This window comes from Sceloporus undulatus, chromosome 5, assembly GCF_019175285.1.
Source record: "Sceloporus undulatus isolate JIND9_A2432 ecotype Alabama chromosome 5, SceUnd_v1.1, whole genome shotgun sequence".
NCBI lineage: Eukaryota > Metazoa > Chordata > Lepidosauria > Squamata > Phrynosomatidae > Sceloporus > Sceloporus undulatus.
Window position 1 is genome coordinate 129,209,233 of NC_056526.1, and position 16,117 is coordinate 129,225,349.

Sequence of the window (16,117 nt, forward strand, 5' to 3'; positions counted from 1 at the left end):
ATGACCAGCTCCTGCTGTTTTTAAACATCTGTATTCACTGCGCATTGAGGTGGTGGATAAACTGAGACTCCCCTTACTGATGCTGCCTTGGCTAGATTGGATTTGGGTTTGTTGTTTCCTAGAGATTCTGATGATACTCTTAGGAGCCCAAAGGATAAGAGGGTAGGCATCTTTTTGGGTAGAGTAGGAGGTGCCGGCCCTTGTCATCAGAACAGCTTCAGTAACTTCCCTGTTTGCAAGGGCAAGTATTACTTGATCTAAGGATTGATTTCTCTGGTTACCAAGGCAGAGACTAAGCTCCAACAAGGGGATGAATGAATTGGCCAATGAATGTGTGGCCAACACTAGTCTTGATTTGATTCAGTTTGCTTCACAGGTTATGGCAGCTAATGTTGTCAGACGCCAGCTTTGGCAGAAAAAATGAAACACAGATAATAAGTCTGAGGCCAATCTGACTAGCTGCCCTTTTAAGGTATCAAAAATTATTTGGGGGTGCCTTGGATGAGGTGTTGATTGAGACCAGGGATAAAATGAAAATGTTCCCATCTTTGTCTAAGAAAGAGGGAAGAAGTCCATTTAGTCTGGAGCATAGTCTTTTCTTGAGTACAGGTTTCAATTTCATCAAAGAGATTTCAGAACTTTTAGGCCAAACTAGAGTACCCCAAAGTAGCATACCAGACAGCAGCAAACCTCAGAGTTCAGTAAAGGCAGTTCCACTCCTGCCAATAAGCAGGCTGGAAAGTCAGTCATGCTGACTTGGAACAGCTCTCAGTAAGGGGCTTGCCTTATGCATTTTGGCCCTTGATGGGAGGTAATATCCTCCAGTGTTAGGATGGGCAGGATTGTGAGACATAGGTATACCGTCGATTTCATTCAAAAGCCTGCATAGTTTTTCATTCAGTCTCACTGTCTTAGATCCATGGAGAAGCATTTCCAGATGTTTCAAGCAATAGAATACCAGATCCATTTTAGGGTCAAAGAACTGGTACCCCATTAGGGGCCAGATTCCGCCAGAGGGAAATTTCTTCCTCTGCATTGTCTCATTGGCAGCAATAGCATATTGAGTTGGCTTTGGTAATCTTTTCCACAACAACTTCTTTGTTGGAGATTAATAGGGCAACCACATGGGCTTCTCTGCCTTCATTTGTCATACACTCTCTCTCTCTGGCTTTGCTTCGCGAACGAAGATTCAGGAAGGACTCATCCCGCGCTTTGTACAAGCGAAGGCTGCAGCATTGTGTCATACACTACAGGGTTGACAAACTTACACAGTCAGGACAATCATCACTGTACTGTATTGTTGACACCATGTTCTTCATTTTCCCTTCCTGGTAGGACACACATTTTATTTGGACCATCAGTGAGACTTCTTAGTAAATTAAATACACCCTGACCACTTAATTACATTATTTTTTTTCCTTAGCAAAAATCAGGATACTGTGAAATCAAGGGTGGAGAGAGAAGATTCAGAAAAGAACCCTTTGATGGAGAACAAGGTACTTAAATTTTTCAAATTCTGTGTACTATTTTTGCTTGTAAACTGGGAGTTCCACAGTATATTGGACTTCAGCAATATATGATGATTGCAGCTGACATATATGATGAAATTTCATGCCACCTGAGACCACAAGGAATGTAATTATTAATGTCTCTCTATGAGATGTCCTTTAAAGTTCTGGCTTCGTCTTAGGAAACTGAAGGTCTGGAACCACATTGAGTATGATGGGGTTATAATTTTTCTTGCAGAACCTGGACTTCTTGAATACATTCACCCCAGTTTAGCAAATGCATATCTTAAAAATTTCCTCTTGAATATCCCCCAGGGCAAGCATATGTAACTTGATTTTGCTCATTTGTAACATTTTCTGCATGAGTTCTACTCTAGACACTATAATTTTGTAGCCATATGTGTATAACTTTTTCTACAATTATCTAGAGTTGCGTAATTGCATCTCCAGATTTCATGAATTAATCATGAAAATTCATTGAATGGAAGTTGCCAGTTTTAATGAGTTCTTATTAGTATTATATTACTATTTTTCTCTCACTGAAGTTTTCTTGCAGTATAGCTCAGAGGTGGAGAACCAGCATGGTATATGAATGTTGAATGTTGGGAATAAGGACTGTAGGAAACCAGTGAGATTTAAGGAACTGTCCACAACACATGGGTTTATCCTCCATGCCAACTTTGACAGCCAGGATCCTCAAAATTCCAAGCTGTTACTACCATTGCCTCCAAACCCTCTCTCCTCAGTTTTTAATTTCCTGCCTTGCCAACAAGTCAAGAGATAAGTCTTCTTGCCTCTCATTTAAATAAAGTAATTAGGTAGGAATAAAATTAGGTAAAGAATGGCAGCATATCTAGGTATTAATAAATAAAAGCAAAAATAAATGGATGATGCAGCCAAAAGTAAACAGTTAACAATGGAAAAACAAAGGTATCAATTGGATCAGCTTTAGTGAATTTACCTATCCCCAAGATTACAAGTAAGCAGATTGCAGAGGGCAAGGTTATTATAAACCTTAAAAATGTATGCCAGCAAACAAGTGAGTGACATGTTTTTGAATCAAGATTGGGGTCACTTCTAAAAAAAGAATTTTCTTTTTTCCAACAAGAGAAAAATGGAATATTGGTCTCTGTAGCAGCTGATAATTCTGGTAAAATTAAACTAAGCTGAACCAGGTCTACGCAGAAAGGTGAAGAAAGATAGAGATGTCTTTATGGAATCTATCATTTAGGGTGCTCTTTTTAATGGACAGAGCAGCCACCTCAGAAGCTTGACACACCAAAATAATGACAAGCTTCTGAGGTGGCTGCTCTGTCTATTAATCCAAATCTATGTAGGTCTGAGGAAGATATGCTGACCTTGATTACTTATCCAACATTCATGCCTATTTATTTATTTATTTTGAGTATTTATACCCTTCTCTTCAGCCACAAATGCTCTCAGAAAAAATTATGCCAAAATCACAATTGGAAATTGCAGGTGGTCAATGCTGAATTTAACCATGGTCTATCCAAATCCAAGTCATCTGCTGGAAAAGAAGTGGCATTCATTGGACATTAAGAGTTCCCAGAATCTATTTAAAGAAGATTAAATGATTTAGAAGAACAGAGTCACTGTTCATATTTTTAAATACGAGATCTTTGGCCAAAAGACATCAGAACAGATGCTGTCTAGATGGTTGAAAGTTTGTATTTTTCAGTGTTTTAACCTATCAAAAGTTTCATAAGCAGCACATATTTGGGTTCATTCTGCTAGATGAATGGCAACAACAACAGCCTATTCAGTAGCACTTTCACTTGGGGACATAGGTGAAGCTGCAAGTTGGAAAGAGCTGTCCACTTTTGTGAGACACTATAAGGTGGATAAATTTAGAGCTAGTTATGCAGCCTTAGCTCAAACAGTGCTGCAGGCTGTGGTAGACGATAAGTATGGAGAAGCACTCCCTGATGATGGTGGCTTGGGTATATCCCATGTGTTGTGAACTTTTCCTTACGTCTCACGGGGAATGAGTGGTTGATATTGAGAATGGTCATCCTTGTGAGACTGAAGGAACAGTCCATCCCCATCCAGGGAAAAATAAATAAAATAAAAGACAATAAAGGTAATAGTAATATTATTATTATAATAATAATAATAATAATAATAATAATAATAATAATAATAATGATGATGATGATGATGTAAATAGTGGTTACAATATTAGTAATAACAGTAGTAATAATAGTAGCATTGTAATAGTGTTAATAGTAATAGTTTTCAAGGTTAATAGTAGCAAGGATATTGTTGGAATGGTTGTCAGAGCTAGAAAACAAAACTGAGTGGAGAAGGATTGGAGGCAACAGTAGTAACAGCTTGGAATTTTGAAGATCCTGCATTCAAGGTTGGTGTGTGAGATAAAGTCATGTGTTGTGGATTATTTCTTCAGTTTCACGAAAATGCCCATTCTCAGCCTTAAGGAAATGCAATGGCAAACCTCGTCTGAATAGCATTTGCCAAGAAAACTAAATGATAGGGTTGTCCTAACTGGGAATCAATGTGACGGCACACAATATCAGAGTTCTGTTATATTCCATGTGTTTATTACAAACGATTGATTGAAAAAGTCCAGTTGTGTTGATGGGTTATTGTGAATTGTGATAATTGAGGCTGAAGCTATATTGTCTGTCACTTGTGGCAATTTATCTTATTATGGAATCTATATAGTATATGCACGTATAGTCACTAAGGCTGGTGGTTGAAAAATTAGTCTAGATTTAAATCAGATGTCAACAAAATATGTGGAAATGTGTATTTACTTTTTAACTCTTTTTCTTGCCAATCTATTATAAATTATTGTCTTTGTTGTTTCCTATTTGTTATTTGTCCTTTTAATTCTAATAAAATTTATTTAAAAAAAAATTGATGATGATGCCACACAGAAGTAACTACAATCTTCCTAGCATAATGCTGTCCTTATACTGTACTGAAAAATACATTATATTAGTGCATAATTATTTTTAGATGAAATCTGAGAATAATCTTGAATTTTTCCTGTTTAGAAGGCAGCAGAATTTGCACCTGGTGCAGAGGACTATAAACTACCATCTGCACGGTCTTTAAGGAGGAGCTCTTCAGAATGCACCCTATCTGATAGAAATACACAATCTGTGAAGAATTTTAATGCAGATAAGGTTAAGAATAATCTTTACCATGTCTCCTATATACCTCAGACCAATGAGCATCTCTGTCCTAAAAATAAGCAGATGGGCACATACTTAATTTTGTTTTTCAAGAAATGTTTGCTTTAATTTAATTAAATTTAATTTAGAAACGAGAAATAGTTGTAGGAAGATACAACACCCTAGTTTTCAGGTTAGTGTTCACTGTCAGGCTTTCACTGACCACTATAATGTGCAAGTTAAAGGGGTGTTGTGGAGTAAGCATATAATCTCCTCTGGCACTGTATTCATTGTATTTCCTGTGCACATAGTTATTAAAACTAGTTAGAATTACAGTATTGAATGGTGCACACAACAAACTCTTGTGAAGGAAGGAAGACAAATATTTTGGAACTGACCCAGATACCAAGATAAAAGATAAAAATCATGATATTGATTTTATTGTTGCAATATATTAGATGATTTTATTCACTGAGTGTACCTTTATATGCTCACCTTTTTAACATGTTATTACATTTTAAAAAATGATGCAGATCGAGCCAAACTTTATCATTGCTGCTCCTGCCAAATGTGATTAGAAATTTCTTCGAACATTTAAATGTGGTGGCATTTGTCCTATCAGATATTTAGGACGAGTGGAAAATCCCAAAGAAAGCAGAAGAAGGCTTTACCAGAGATGGAAGAGGATGATCATTCAGGTCAGGGATAGGTTGTGCATGTTTTCTTTATAAGTCTATATTGAACATTTTCCAGGTTTGAATGTATATAGTACTAGACATGATTTTTCAGGCAACTATGTGAACCTAAAAGCATGATGACAAGTACAGTTTCTTCAGCAATGTAGATTTGTATAAGACACTGTTATATGCCATTTCTATCTAAAATATTTATCTATAAATGGAAGTAATTTTAAAACATGTGGGATGGATGTGAATTGTAACATCAAAGTCTGCTTCCAAAAAATTGTTCACTGTTTTGTTTAAATCTAGGTGATCCACATTTGTTTAAAGTTTGGATACCCAAAGGGCAGAAAAAAGGTGCCAGGCGTATCACAGAAATTGATGTTATTCTGAATGAATTTGAAAAAGTAACAGCAAAATACAAGTAAGCATGTTTTCTTATGACTGAAAACTGTAGCTATATTCACACTAAGATTGAGTTTAGTATGTGCTTTTTATCTCTTGTTATACATTAAGTGTATTACAGCTCTTCTACTTAGATACATACAAACACAAAAAAGTCATTGTACTGTACTTTATTATGAATACTTGATGTTTTGTTTTGTTTTTTGGAAAGTATATTCAAAGCTATCTGAAGCAGAACACTAGACATTCAAATGTTTTGATTATGTTTTCCATTTCACTAACAGGAAAATGTATGCATTTCAAAAAAATTCTCACCCCACTTCAAGTTTACCCTTTTGTGTGTGTATGTGCCTTCAAGTCACTTGTCAACTTATGGTGATCCCATGAATCACCAAGGATATCTTAGGCAATGAATACTCAGGTGGTTTTGCAGTTCCTTGTTCTGAAATATAGCTAATGCACCTGGTATTCATTGGTGGTCTCTTATCCAAGTACTTTAATTTTAGTGGGAATGAAAACAGAATATATACATAGAAATTGGAATTACTTCATGTGTTCTGAAACTAACCATAGCTAAGGAGATAAAAGATAAGACATAGGCTGCATCCATGCTGCAGAAATAATCCATTTTGAAACTGCTTTAAGAGCCATGGCTCAGAACAATGGAATTCTGGAATTTGTCATTTATGAGACATTTAGCCTTCTTTGTCAGAGAGCTCTACAGTTCCTAGAATTCCATAGCATTGAGCCATGGATGTTAAACTGGTATCAAACTGGATTATTTCTCCAGCTTGGATGCAGTGGGGTTATAAAATCCAATTAGATTGTTGTCTGGAGCCATGATGATTAAATGAATGAAATGCACAATACATACCCAATGAGGACTGTATGAAACAGGTTGTTACCAGGATTTCTCTCACATTTTTGCACTTTTCTGCCTCCTAATTATTTGCTGCACGTATATGTTTGTGCTTGTTGAAAACAGTATTAAACAAATCTGAAAATAGTGGTGTAAAACTAGTACAGTATTACAGTATAAATTAGCAGCAATGATACAGAACAAAAAATACAATGAAGTAAAATCAACTATATTAATTGAATATTAATTAACTGATACAACCTTATGTAGGAAAAAATATTTCTTGACAATGCTATCTAGTTTTTATTCATTGAAAGTATAAAATTCAGTAACTATAGCTTGCATTTCTCAGTTTGGCTTGTTCAAATTCATAGAAGATTTGATTAATGGATGATCCACATGTATTTCAGAGGAGGAGTGGAACTGGAGATATGTAGGGAAGCTATTGATAGCTTTTCTAATGGGTTCAGAGATCATCTCATCAACACTGTAAGTGATATCATCATGTATACTAGACTTGGATACAAATCAGTCTATTTTTGCTCCATATCAGTTTCAGTAGTTCATCTAATTTCCATATTACTTTTAATTAAAAAAAAAGAAAATTCCCATTTATTTTTGACATATGTATTTTGTATGCAGTTCTCTATAATATATGTATTTTTGTATGCTATTCAGGAGCCCAGAATATCAAAGTAATGTGCAGTCTGAAGATGAATTGTATCTTAACATGGGGAGTGTGAATTAGATCTGATTAAAAATGTAGACCAAATGTATTGTACAAAACAACAACAACAACATTTATTTATTTATTTCCCACCTCTCCTCAAGTTTCAGGGTAGAGTACAACATGTTAAAATACAAAACACAATAAAAAAGGAAAATACATAAAACCAACAGTTAACATACAACACTACAAAACCATTAAAAGTACATACATATGAGTACATATGTGTACTTCTTAATATACAAATTAAAATGTCATGATTTAAAATTGACTGGGTAAAATTGACTAATACAAGAGGGGGCCAAACAAAAGAAACAGGGCCAAAACAGACTCCCTCTTTGCTCACCAGATCAGGGTCATGGCAATGACAGTCCGCTGCCCCTATCTGGTGTTTTTCCAGCGTAAAAAGAAGTGGTAAAATGCTGCTCCTTTTTGCCCTGGAAAAAGCCGCCCTTTCCACTGCTACCATGACTTTTCAGCACTCCTGTGGTGTGGCATCTAAATGCTGTGCTGCCAGAGTGCCGAAAAGCTGCTGCCATGTAAATAACCAGGGGGCTTCAGAGCGGCTTCCTATTGGCTTGGGGGCATACATCACACCCCCAAGCCACCAGGAAGCCGGCTTTTTCTGCCAGTCTGTTCTGAGAGAGTCCAAAAGGGTTCAATTGGTAGCTGAAATAAATGATTTGACTAAAACTCATAAAATTTCTCAAAGATCCAAAGTTTTAACTGAATTTAATAGGAAAAGAGCAGCCTTAGAGGAGCTGGATCTTTGTAAAATCCATAAATGTATGCTCTGTCTACACCAAGGCATATTATTATGAACATAATAATAACATTTCTAAATTACTAGCCACTCTGGTTAACAAAAAGCTTCTAAACGGATGATCCTTAAGCTATTAGATACATCAGGGAATACTAAACACACAACAGATGACATTTTATCAGAATTTAAAAGCTTTTATAAAAAAAATTATACATATCAGAGAATACTCAGGATCTTGATGTTAAAGATTTTATTTGCCAATTCCAAATAAAAAGAATTAGCAATAAACATACTGTAGTTCCCATATTAATAAACCCATCTCAGTAGAAGAAATAAAACAGTCTATATACATATTGTCAGTAGGGAAATCCCCAGGACTGGATGGGTTTTCAGGAGACTTTTATAAATCTATGCAAGAGGAATTGATTCTACACTTAGTGAACCTATTTAATGAATCTCTCAATGGTAACACACAACCTGATACCTGGAAAATCTCAAGAATAATAGTGTCCATAGAGTTAAAGCTTTGGGATTGATGTGGTTGACAGAGAGACAGGAGAAGGACACTTTACTGGAAAGGGGGCAGTGAATAAGGCAGATGGACAACTGATGCCCTCCAGGTGTTGAATGGAGGATACCCTCAGCACTGTAACCTGTATAACTAGTGGTGTGGACTCACAGAATATCTGAAGGCTCACAGTTGCCCATTTTTGAATAAGAGAAATTAAATTGTTGCCTACTCACAGTAAGGACAGCCAATATCAAAACAAACTCTTTGTCCTGCACCCCAGCTTCTCCTATCTCTGGGTCCTTTCCATGGTCATAGTTGCATAATCCTATGCCTGATCAACTGGGATAGAGATTCTGCAGTGCTTAATCTCAGATGCTCAGGATCAGGTATCTGTGTGTCTCACTCTGTCACTGGACTTCAAGCTGGTATCTAAGTTAACAGTTTACATTACAGGATCTGTGGAAAGTTTTCCTGGCACAAGGAAAAGAGAAAGTTTACAATCTGGTATTATTCCCTACTAAGATTTTGGAGGCAAAGGTTTGAATCCCTGCTCAACAATTACACCCTATCCAAAAGCTAAAACAATTAGTGGTTACTAGGGGGAAATATGATTTGAAATGTATTGAAAATGTGGCTTAGCAGTGCTTCTGGGGCAATTCTATATTAACTTCTTAATTATAACATGAAAGCATACATGTGTCTTCTTGTAATACTAAATCATACATTACAAACATATTCCAGTACTTAATTCTAAGTATCATTTAGAAGTTAATAGTTTAATTTAACAGTGGCCAATTTTCTTTATTTTACTGTACCCAGATAAATTTATAGGGCCCAGTGTCCAAGCATTTGAGGAATACACAGAATGTTTAACATTTTTTGCACATTTAGAAAAAATAGATTTTGAAGGCTCCATTTCAAAGAAAGACCTCACACTTCTTAACAGTAAAAAGCATCTGACAAATAGGCAGGTGGGCAGCTGTGGCTCTCCAATATTTTTGGACTGCAGCTCCTATCCTGATAGAAATTATAAGCCAAAGCATTGTACAGTGTCTATTAATGTAAGTAATTTATACCAAATCTAGTCCAGCATTGACTACTTTGTGTGACACAAGCTCTGCAAAGTTGAGGGAGTAGTTCTTCCCAGCCTTGCTTTTATCCCAGATCTTTTTGCAAACTCAGTCACTTACATGAAGAATTAACATCACAGAAACTTGCTCAGCTAACTGTGGTTGGAAAGGCTGGTGGCACAGTGGTTAAATGCCAGTACTGCAGCCATTCACAGCTACAAGGTTGTGAGTTACAAGGTTGTGAGTTTAATCCCAGGGACTCTAAGGTCCACTCAGCCTTGCATGCTTCTGTAGGTAGCTAAAACAAGTACCCAGCTTGTTGGGGGCAATTAGCTTACACATTGTAAACTTCTTAGGGAGTCCTTAAGTACACTGATAAGTCGTATAGAAATATACTTTCTATTGCTATTGCTATATCCTATCACTCCCAAGCTCTACAGTGACATTTGAAAACTGTACTATATTGTATGTTTTGTTAATTAAATGTTTGCACTACATAACTAATGAGTGCATGTTTTAATTAGATTGCAGATGCTGAAGAACTAAAAAACACCAAACTAAAAAATATGAAGGTAAATAAATCTGTGAATCTTCTTGTATCGATATACTTCCAATCCAGAAATATATTTGATTACAAGAGAATTAGAGCAGGGTACAATGAGCATTTTTGCCACATGCCTGTTGTTGTCGTTCTCCCACCTCCCAGCCTTTTTAGGCCCAGAAGAGGACACTAGCAAGAGGAGGTTAACAAGAACCTTCCTGTTGGGAAAGTTAGAGTAGCTCAGGGAATCCAAAAAATATAGCAAGCTTGGGACTGTTTGCATTTTCAGCCCAAATAATGGTGGGGTGGATGGAAGTGTAGTTCTCTAAGTGTCCAACACACAGCATGTGCCCACCCCAAAGCAATCTGGTGGGAGATATGTATTCTGGCATAAAGGTTTTAAACTCTTGCTCAGTTGTTTATCCTCAAGATAATTGTACAAAGTGGTTTGGGTTCTAACAAAAAAAGTAAAAAGAGTATACTGTACTCCCTTTCTCCCTACATGGTTTCTGTGGAGTGGGATGCAAAGCTCAGCTTCCATTTCTGAGGTAATTGTTGGTAGGGAGGAATCTGGCGATTAGAGGCAGGCTCATGTGATATATTTCAGTGTTAGTGCCTGTGTGATGTCCCCCTACTGCCAGGGATATTGCCCTGCAGCAGCAGTGATTGCTCGTGAGATGCCTGCCACTAGAGCCTGTTTATGGTGGTAAGCAGAAGGGGATTCTTCATGCCAATATACAGTACTACATCACAAAACTTTAGGGTCTCCCTCATCTGTAAGGACACCTTTTGGCCTCCTCCTCCTCCTGTTTAGTGTCCTGGTACAAGTATTAAGAAAATCAACAACCTTCATGGTTCAGAATGATGACTGACAGGGTCAAGGTGTATGTGCACTTTTTCAGTTGCTTTTCCAGACTTTGGAATTCCCAACTCAAAACTCCATTTACCCCTTTCCAGATAGGCATCCACTTCAACATGAAGCCTTTTTTTTAGTTATTTGAGTGAACAAGTTTGTGGATTTTTGCTGCTTATGAATTTTGCTGCTTTGTTGTTCTTTTTAACTTAATGGGTCATTGCATTTCATTTTTTTAAATACATGGTATTTTTCTTTACTGTCTTGAACTATATGGAAAGGAGGTATATAAATGTTAAATATCATTAGCCCCGTATACTGACAATACATCCCAGATCTAATCATATTATCAGGAGTTGAGACAAATAGTTAAATTATCTATTGCTTTTTCTTTTAAATGTTTTAATGTCTACTGTATTGCAGATGGTCAGAGAAACAAATAAGAAAAGGCAGCGTTTGATAGAAGTTAAAGAAGAACTAATTAGGTATGTTCTGATTGGTTAAAATGATACGTAAAATAAAACATTGGTAGGTTTTTAAGTAGGACTTCCTATTACCACTGAAAACTGAAAAAAAATGTATACCAGTTTCAATTATATAATTATGTTCCGTTATTTTTGTTTCAGAAACTTTATTCAGATGTCATAGCAATTATGACAACAAAGTTTAGTAGGTTTCTGTGTGTTTGCTTACTCTTTTCAAGTTGTTATAATAGGCAGAATCAAATTCACTTCTCTTTGGAGTGAGGTTGCCAGCATTTTAGGTTACTACACATAGACCTGTGGCTTCAAGTTAATTTAAGCAGTCTTCCACAGAACCAGTTCAAAAAGAACCTGTATAAGTATGATGCTCATAGACTTATATCTTGCAGAACAGAGCCACAGTTGAAGAAGCTAGAGCGAGAACATGCTGAAGTAAAAGAAAAAATATCATCTCTTAGGAATGCAATGAAGTTAGTCAATGATTTAAAGGATCTTCAACAAAAATATGTTAATGAAATAAAGGAAAACCCACAAGAAAATGTTGAAGTAAGTACATGCTTAATTGCCTGTTATTGTGTAGTATCTCATCCTTTATTTTATACCTGTTTTTGCATTAGAAACAAAACAACGTTTAGCTTATGGCTATTTTCTTTCAGCAGTGCTGGAAAAATTAACATGAGTAAATTACTTTAAGCCTCCTTATCCCCACCCCCAAAATAAATACTATTACATGAGTGTGAGATTTCTCTCTCACACATATGGAACATAGTAAATATGTAAGTGTGGAACCATCATAACATATATGAAATACTGTACTTAAATGTATAAGCTGTATTTACCCAGGTCTCTCAAGATGGATGCCTGATTCTAATCCATATGGGGACCAGGATACAGCCATATAAAACTTTCTTGTGTAGCAAATACAAACTTTATGAGCTAGTTTTAAGGGAAAACAAGTGGGCTGTTTTAAAAACTATATCACATTGTTCTTGAAAGGAATTATTCTAGTACCTTAAATGGTAGTATATTTATTCATATTTTATGTGCATTAAATAATGCCCATAGACAACTGATGAACAGCTTCTGTGATGCCCAGTGTGTAAGTTCAGTTTTTCTGGTAGAGGCAGAGGGCAGTCTATAGTGGGTTGTCTCTCTGAAGAAGTATGTCTTTGCACAATCAAAAATCACATCAAACTTCCCCTACTGCAAGGATGATCTCTGAGGTTTCCCCTTTGAAGGTCTGCCTCTGGTCCAGATGAGAGAGTCTCCTCTCAACTGCTCTCCCAGCTTTTTACACAGGAGGAGGGGAACCTCTTACCTATGTTACATTACTTCTGTATTCCCCTTTCCAATCCATCTCCCCACCCTGTCCAGAAGATTTAAACATGCAGAGGAAAGGGAATATTCTCAGCATGTGTCTTTTAAGGGAAGGGCGGGGGGGGGGGGACAGTAGTCTTGAGCCACATCATAAATGTGGAACTTAGGAAAGATATCCACTGTGTTGAATCAGGGGCTGCCAAGCTCCTCCAGGTGTGAATTTACTTCAGAACCTCTATGCCACTGTTGCTAGAAGAATGAATGGGACTGGGGGTCCCTGTGTCTCCTTCTGCTCCCACTTCAGGGCAACTTCACCCACCTGCCCAGTGGTGAAATCAACTTATTGTCGTGGAAAACAATCTGCCCTTTCTGCTTCAGATTCAGGGATTTTCATGCTTGCCATCCAGACATTTTATTTATTTATGGTATTTATACCCCACCCTTCAGCCCTAAAGGCTCTCAGAGCAACATAGCACAGATCCTGGCATAGTGAGGAGGAAGTGTCTTTTCCCTCCTCTCTTAACGGGATAACAGGGGCAGGAGTGCATTTGTACAGTTAAAACTAGTGCACCTGCTGTGCTCATTCCTCGAGAAGTCAGATTTGGCTAGGGTGACATATGCTTCGTTTACATCCTGTCTGGACTACAGTAATGCACTTTACATGGAGCTGCCATTGAATACTATTTGGAAACTTGAGCAGCTCTAAAAGGCTGTTGACTCTCTTTTTGAAACCTGCATTGGTTACCAGTCTGTTTCTGAGCAGATTTCAAAGTGCTGGCTTTGACCATTGAAGCCTTATACGGCTCTGATCCAGATTATCTGAAAGACTGTATCTTCTTATATAAGCCAGAGTATGCATTAAGATCTGCCGAGGAAAGCTTTCTCACAGACTCACCACACTTTCAGGCATGTTTGATCTGGACTTGTGAGAGAGCTTTCTCTGTGGCTGCTTCCAGGCTTTGAAAATGTCTTCTACTGGAAGTCTAGTTGTCCCCTTTTCTCCTGTCTTTCTGACAACAGGTGAAGACATTCTTGTTTAGGCAGGCCTTCTGAATTTTAACTATGGAGTTGTAGTGTGTGGATAATGTGTTGTGCTGTACTTTTTAAATTTTTTACTGAAACGTTGTAAACATGTTGTAATCATATTTTTATTAATAGTGATATATAATTCTGTTTTAACTTTTATAATCAATATTTTAACCTTTTTGTTATTTAAACTATTGTAAGCTGCTTTGGATCCCATTTTGGGAGAAACCATGGGATACAGGAGCAATAAATAAATTTGGCTAAAAAACCAGGGCCCCAAAATTATATGGCTCATTTTACAAGGGCAATGGCTTCAAGTGAGGTGATACAGCAAATGAATACTAAGTGAAATATATAAGTTTGAAGCATGCCTTCTGCTTTCATAAGACATTACATTAGCAATATGTTAAAAGTCTGCAAAAGCAGACTTCAGGAGGATGCTTTAAAGTGTACTGTGAAATTGATTGTAGCCACTCTCATCCTTAAGGTAAGTGCTTGGGTATATCATACATGTCATGGATTGCTCCTCTGCAATAGCCAGAGAATGAAGCTTAGGTTATTTACCATAAAGGCTCATTCTTCTACAGTACAAATGGGAAATCCATGTCTACCATGTAGACAGCTGCAGGTACAGGGGACTGGAGTCCTCATGATGGGACCAGAAAAATATCATGTGACTTCTGCCTCTGGTCTGATAGTGTAAGGGGTTAGCATCACATGTTGTATATTACTTCTCTTCACCTTAGAATAGTGTGCCTTTACATTTAATTATCAATATTTCTTTCTGTTTCCCTTTTCCCCTTGTAGTATGGCATTTCCAGCCTTCCTGCGCTTCTGGTGGAATCTCAAAGAATTTTAGGAGCTGAAGGTCACTTTCGAAATATCAACACAAAATTACAACAAGCTTTAAATTTGCAGAAAAAGAATTAGTCACACATAATGTGAACTACATCCTATACTGCCACCACTTTCCATAGAGACTAAAATCTAATAAACTGTTACATGTTGTAAAGTTGGTAATTTTAAGCATAACTCCAATTGCTAGTCCCAGTGACAGTAGATATATTGTCTTAATGGAATTTCCATAACTTTTAATTTGTCATTCAAGAAAGAGATCTATGTAGATGAGACTGACAATTGAATTTTGGCCCCAGCATAACTTACTATAAAGAATAAACACTGTCAAATACCAAATAAAGGCAAAAGCAAACAGGAAGTAGGCCAGATCAACTAAATTTCAGAAACTCTTTGTTTATCTATTTTACTTGGAGGAAGGGACCTCAATAGTTTATCCCATCATTTGCTGCTTTATCTAATGGCAAGTGATCATTTTTTCCTGCTATAAGAAGAAGGGGAAAAGAATTTGTTGACTGTGGGGAAGACCAGGAAGCATCCCATATGAAGCAAGGTATCCTCCTGGCAGGCACTTACTCATTGCTAATGAATGTTTAAAGATTTATTGTATAAGAGCAACAGTTCTACAAAAAATGAAGACCTGCTAGTGTAGAGTTCAGAAATGGCACTTTGTGTTGTTTATCCCATTTATTTTTACTCTTAGTATATTAAGGTGCTTTTTAAAAGTCACAGCTAATACAATGTATACCATTATCTACCTTATTTTTTATATTTTATCACTAGAAATATTGGCTTTTTAAAAAATTTTTACAGAAAAAACAGTTAAAATGAAAAGCAAATGTTCATCACAGTTCTATCAGGTAACTAACTCTATAATTCTAAATTTCATGAAAGGCAGTTAAAGATGGATATTTGAATATGTTATCTGAAATATGGCTACACTCCAAAATTTCCTCAATACAGATTTCTTCCAAATATTGTATAAAGTTTCTTTTTTTAAAAAATGTGTTTAGTACTCTGTACAGAACTTGATATTATGTGTTTTGTACACAATGATACTGTAAGTCTGTCATTTGAACCTTTCACTGTATTGTGTAACTTTTGAGAATTAAAAGAGAACCAGTATCTCTGACTGATTTACTGGTGGTTGTTTAATGAAACAATTATTTCTGTCATTAAATGCAAATGCTTCTAAAAAGCTGCCTATCATTAGTAGCCACAGTAAACATTTGTTCTAAGAAATAATACCATCATGCACTCTTAAGAAAGGTTGAATTGTTTGGTTAGCTTGTTTGACTGCTGCTAATTCACTAACAGCTAAGTGCATTCTTTATTCAGCCATGCTTAATGTACTAAACAGAC

The 16,117-nt window shown here is 36.5% G+C and overlaps 1 protein-coding gene across 1 annotated transcript in view; it reads left to right on the forward strand.

Annotated features, from left to right (window-relative positions):
- CENPU (centromere protein U) overlaps window positions 1-15,282 on the forward strand; it is a 33,610-nt gene extending 18,328 nt beyond the window's left edge. Inside the window, exons 6-13 of the mRNA XM_042469671.1 lie at window positions 1,424-1,496; window positions 5,289-5,364; window positions 5,656-5,770; window positions 7,021-7,099; window positions 10,206-10,253; window positions 11,499-11,560; window positions 11,947-12,103; window positions 14,708-15,282. Of these exons, the coding sequence (XP_042325605.1) occupies window positions 1,424-1,496; window positions 5,289-5,364; window positions 5,656-5,770; window positions 7,021-7,099; window positions 10,206-10,253; window positions 11,499-11,560; window positions 11,947-12,103; window positions 14,708-14,830 (733 nt within the window). The 3' untranslated portion in view covers window positions 14,831-15,282. The remainder of the gene's footprint in view (window positions 1-1,423; window positions 1,497-5,288; window positions 5,365-5,655; window positions 5,771-7,020; window positions 7,100-10,205; window positions 10,254-11,498; window positions 11,561-11,946; window positions 12,104-14,707) is intronic.
- The last annotated feature ends 835 nt before the right edge of the window (window positions 15,283-16,117 follow it).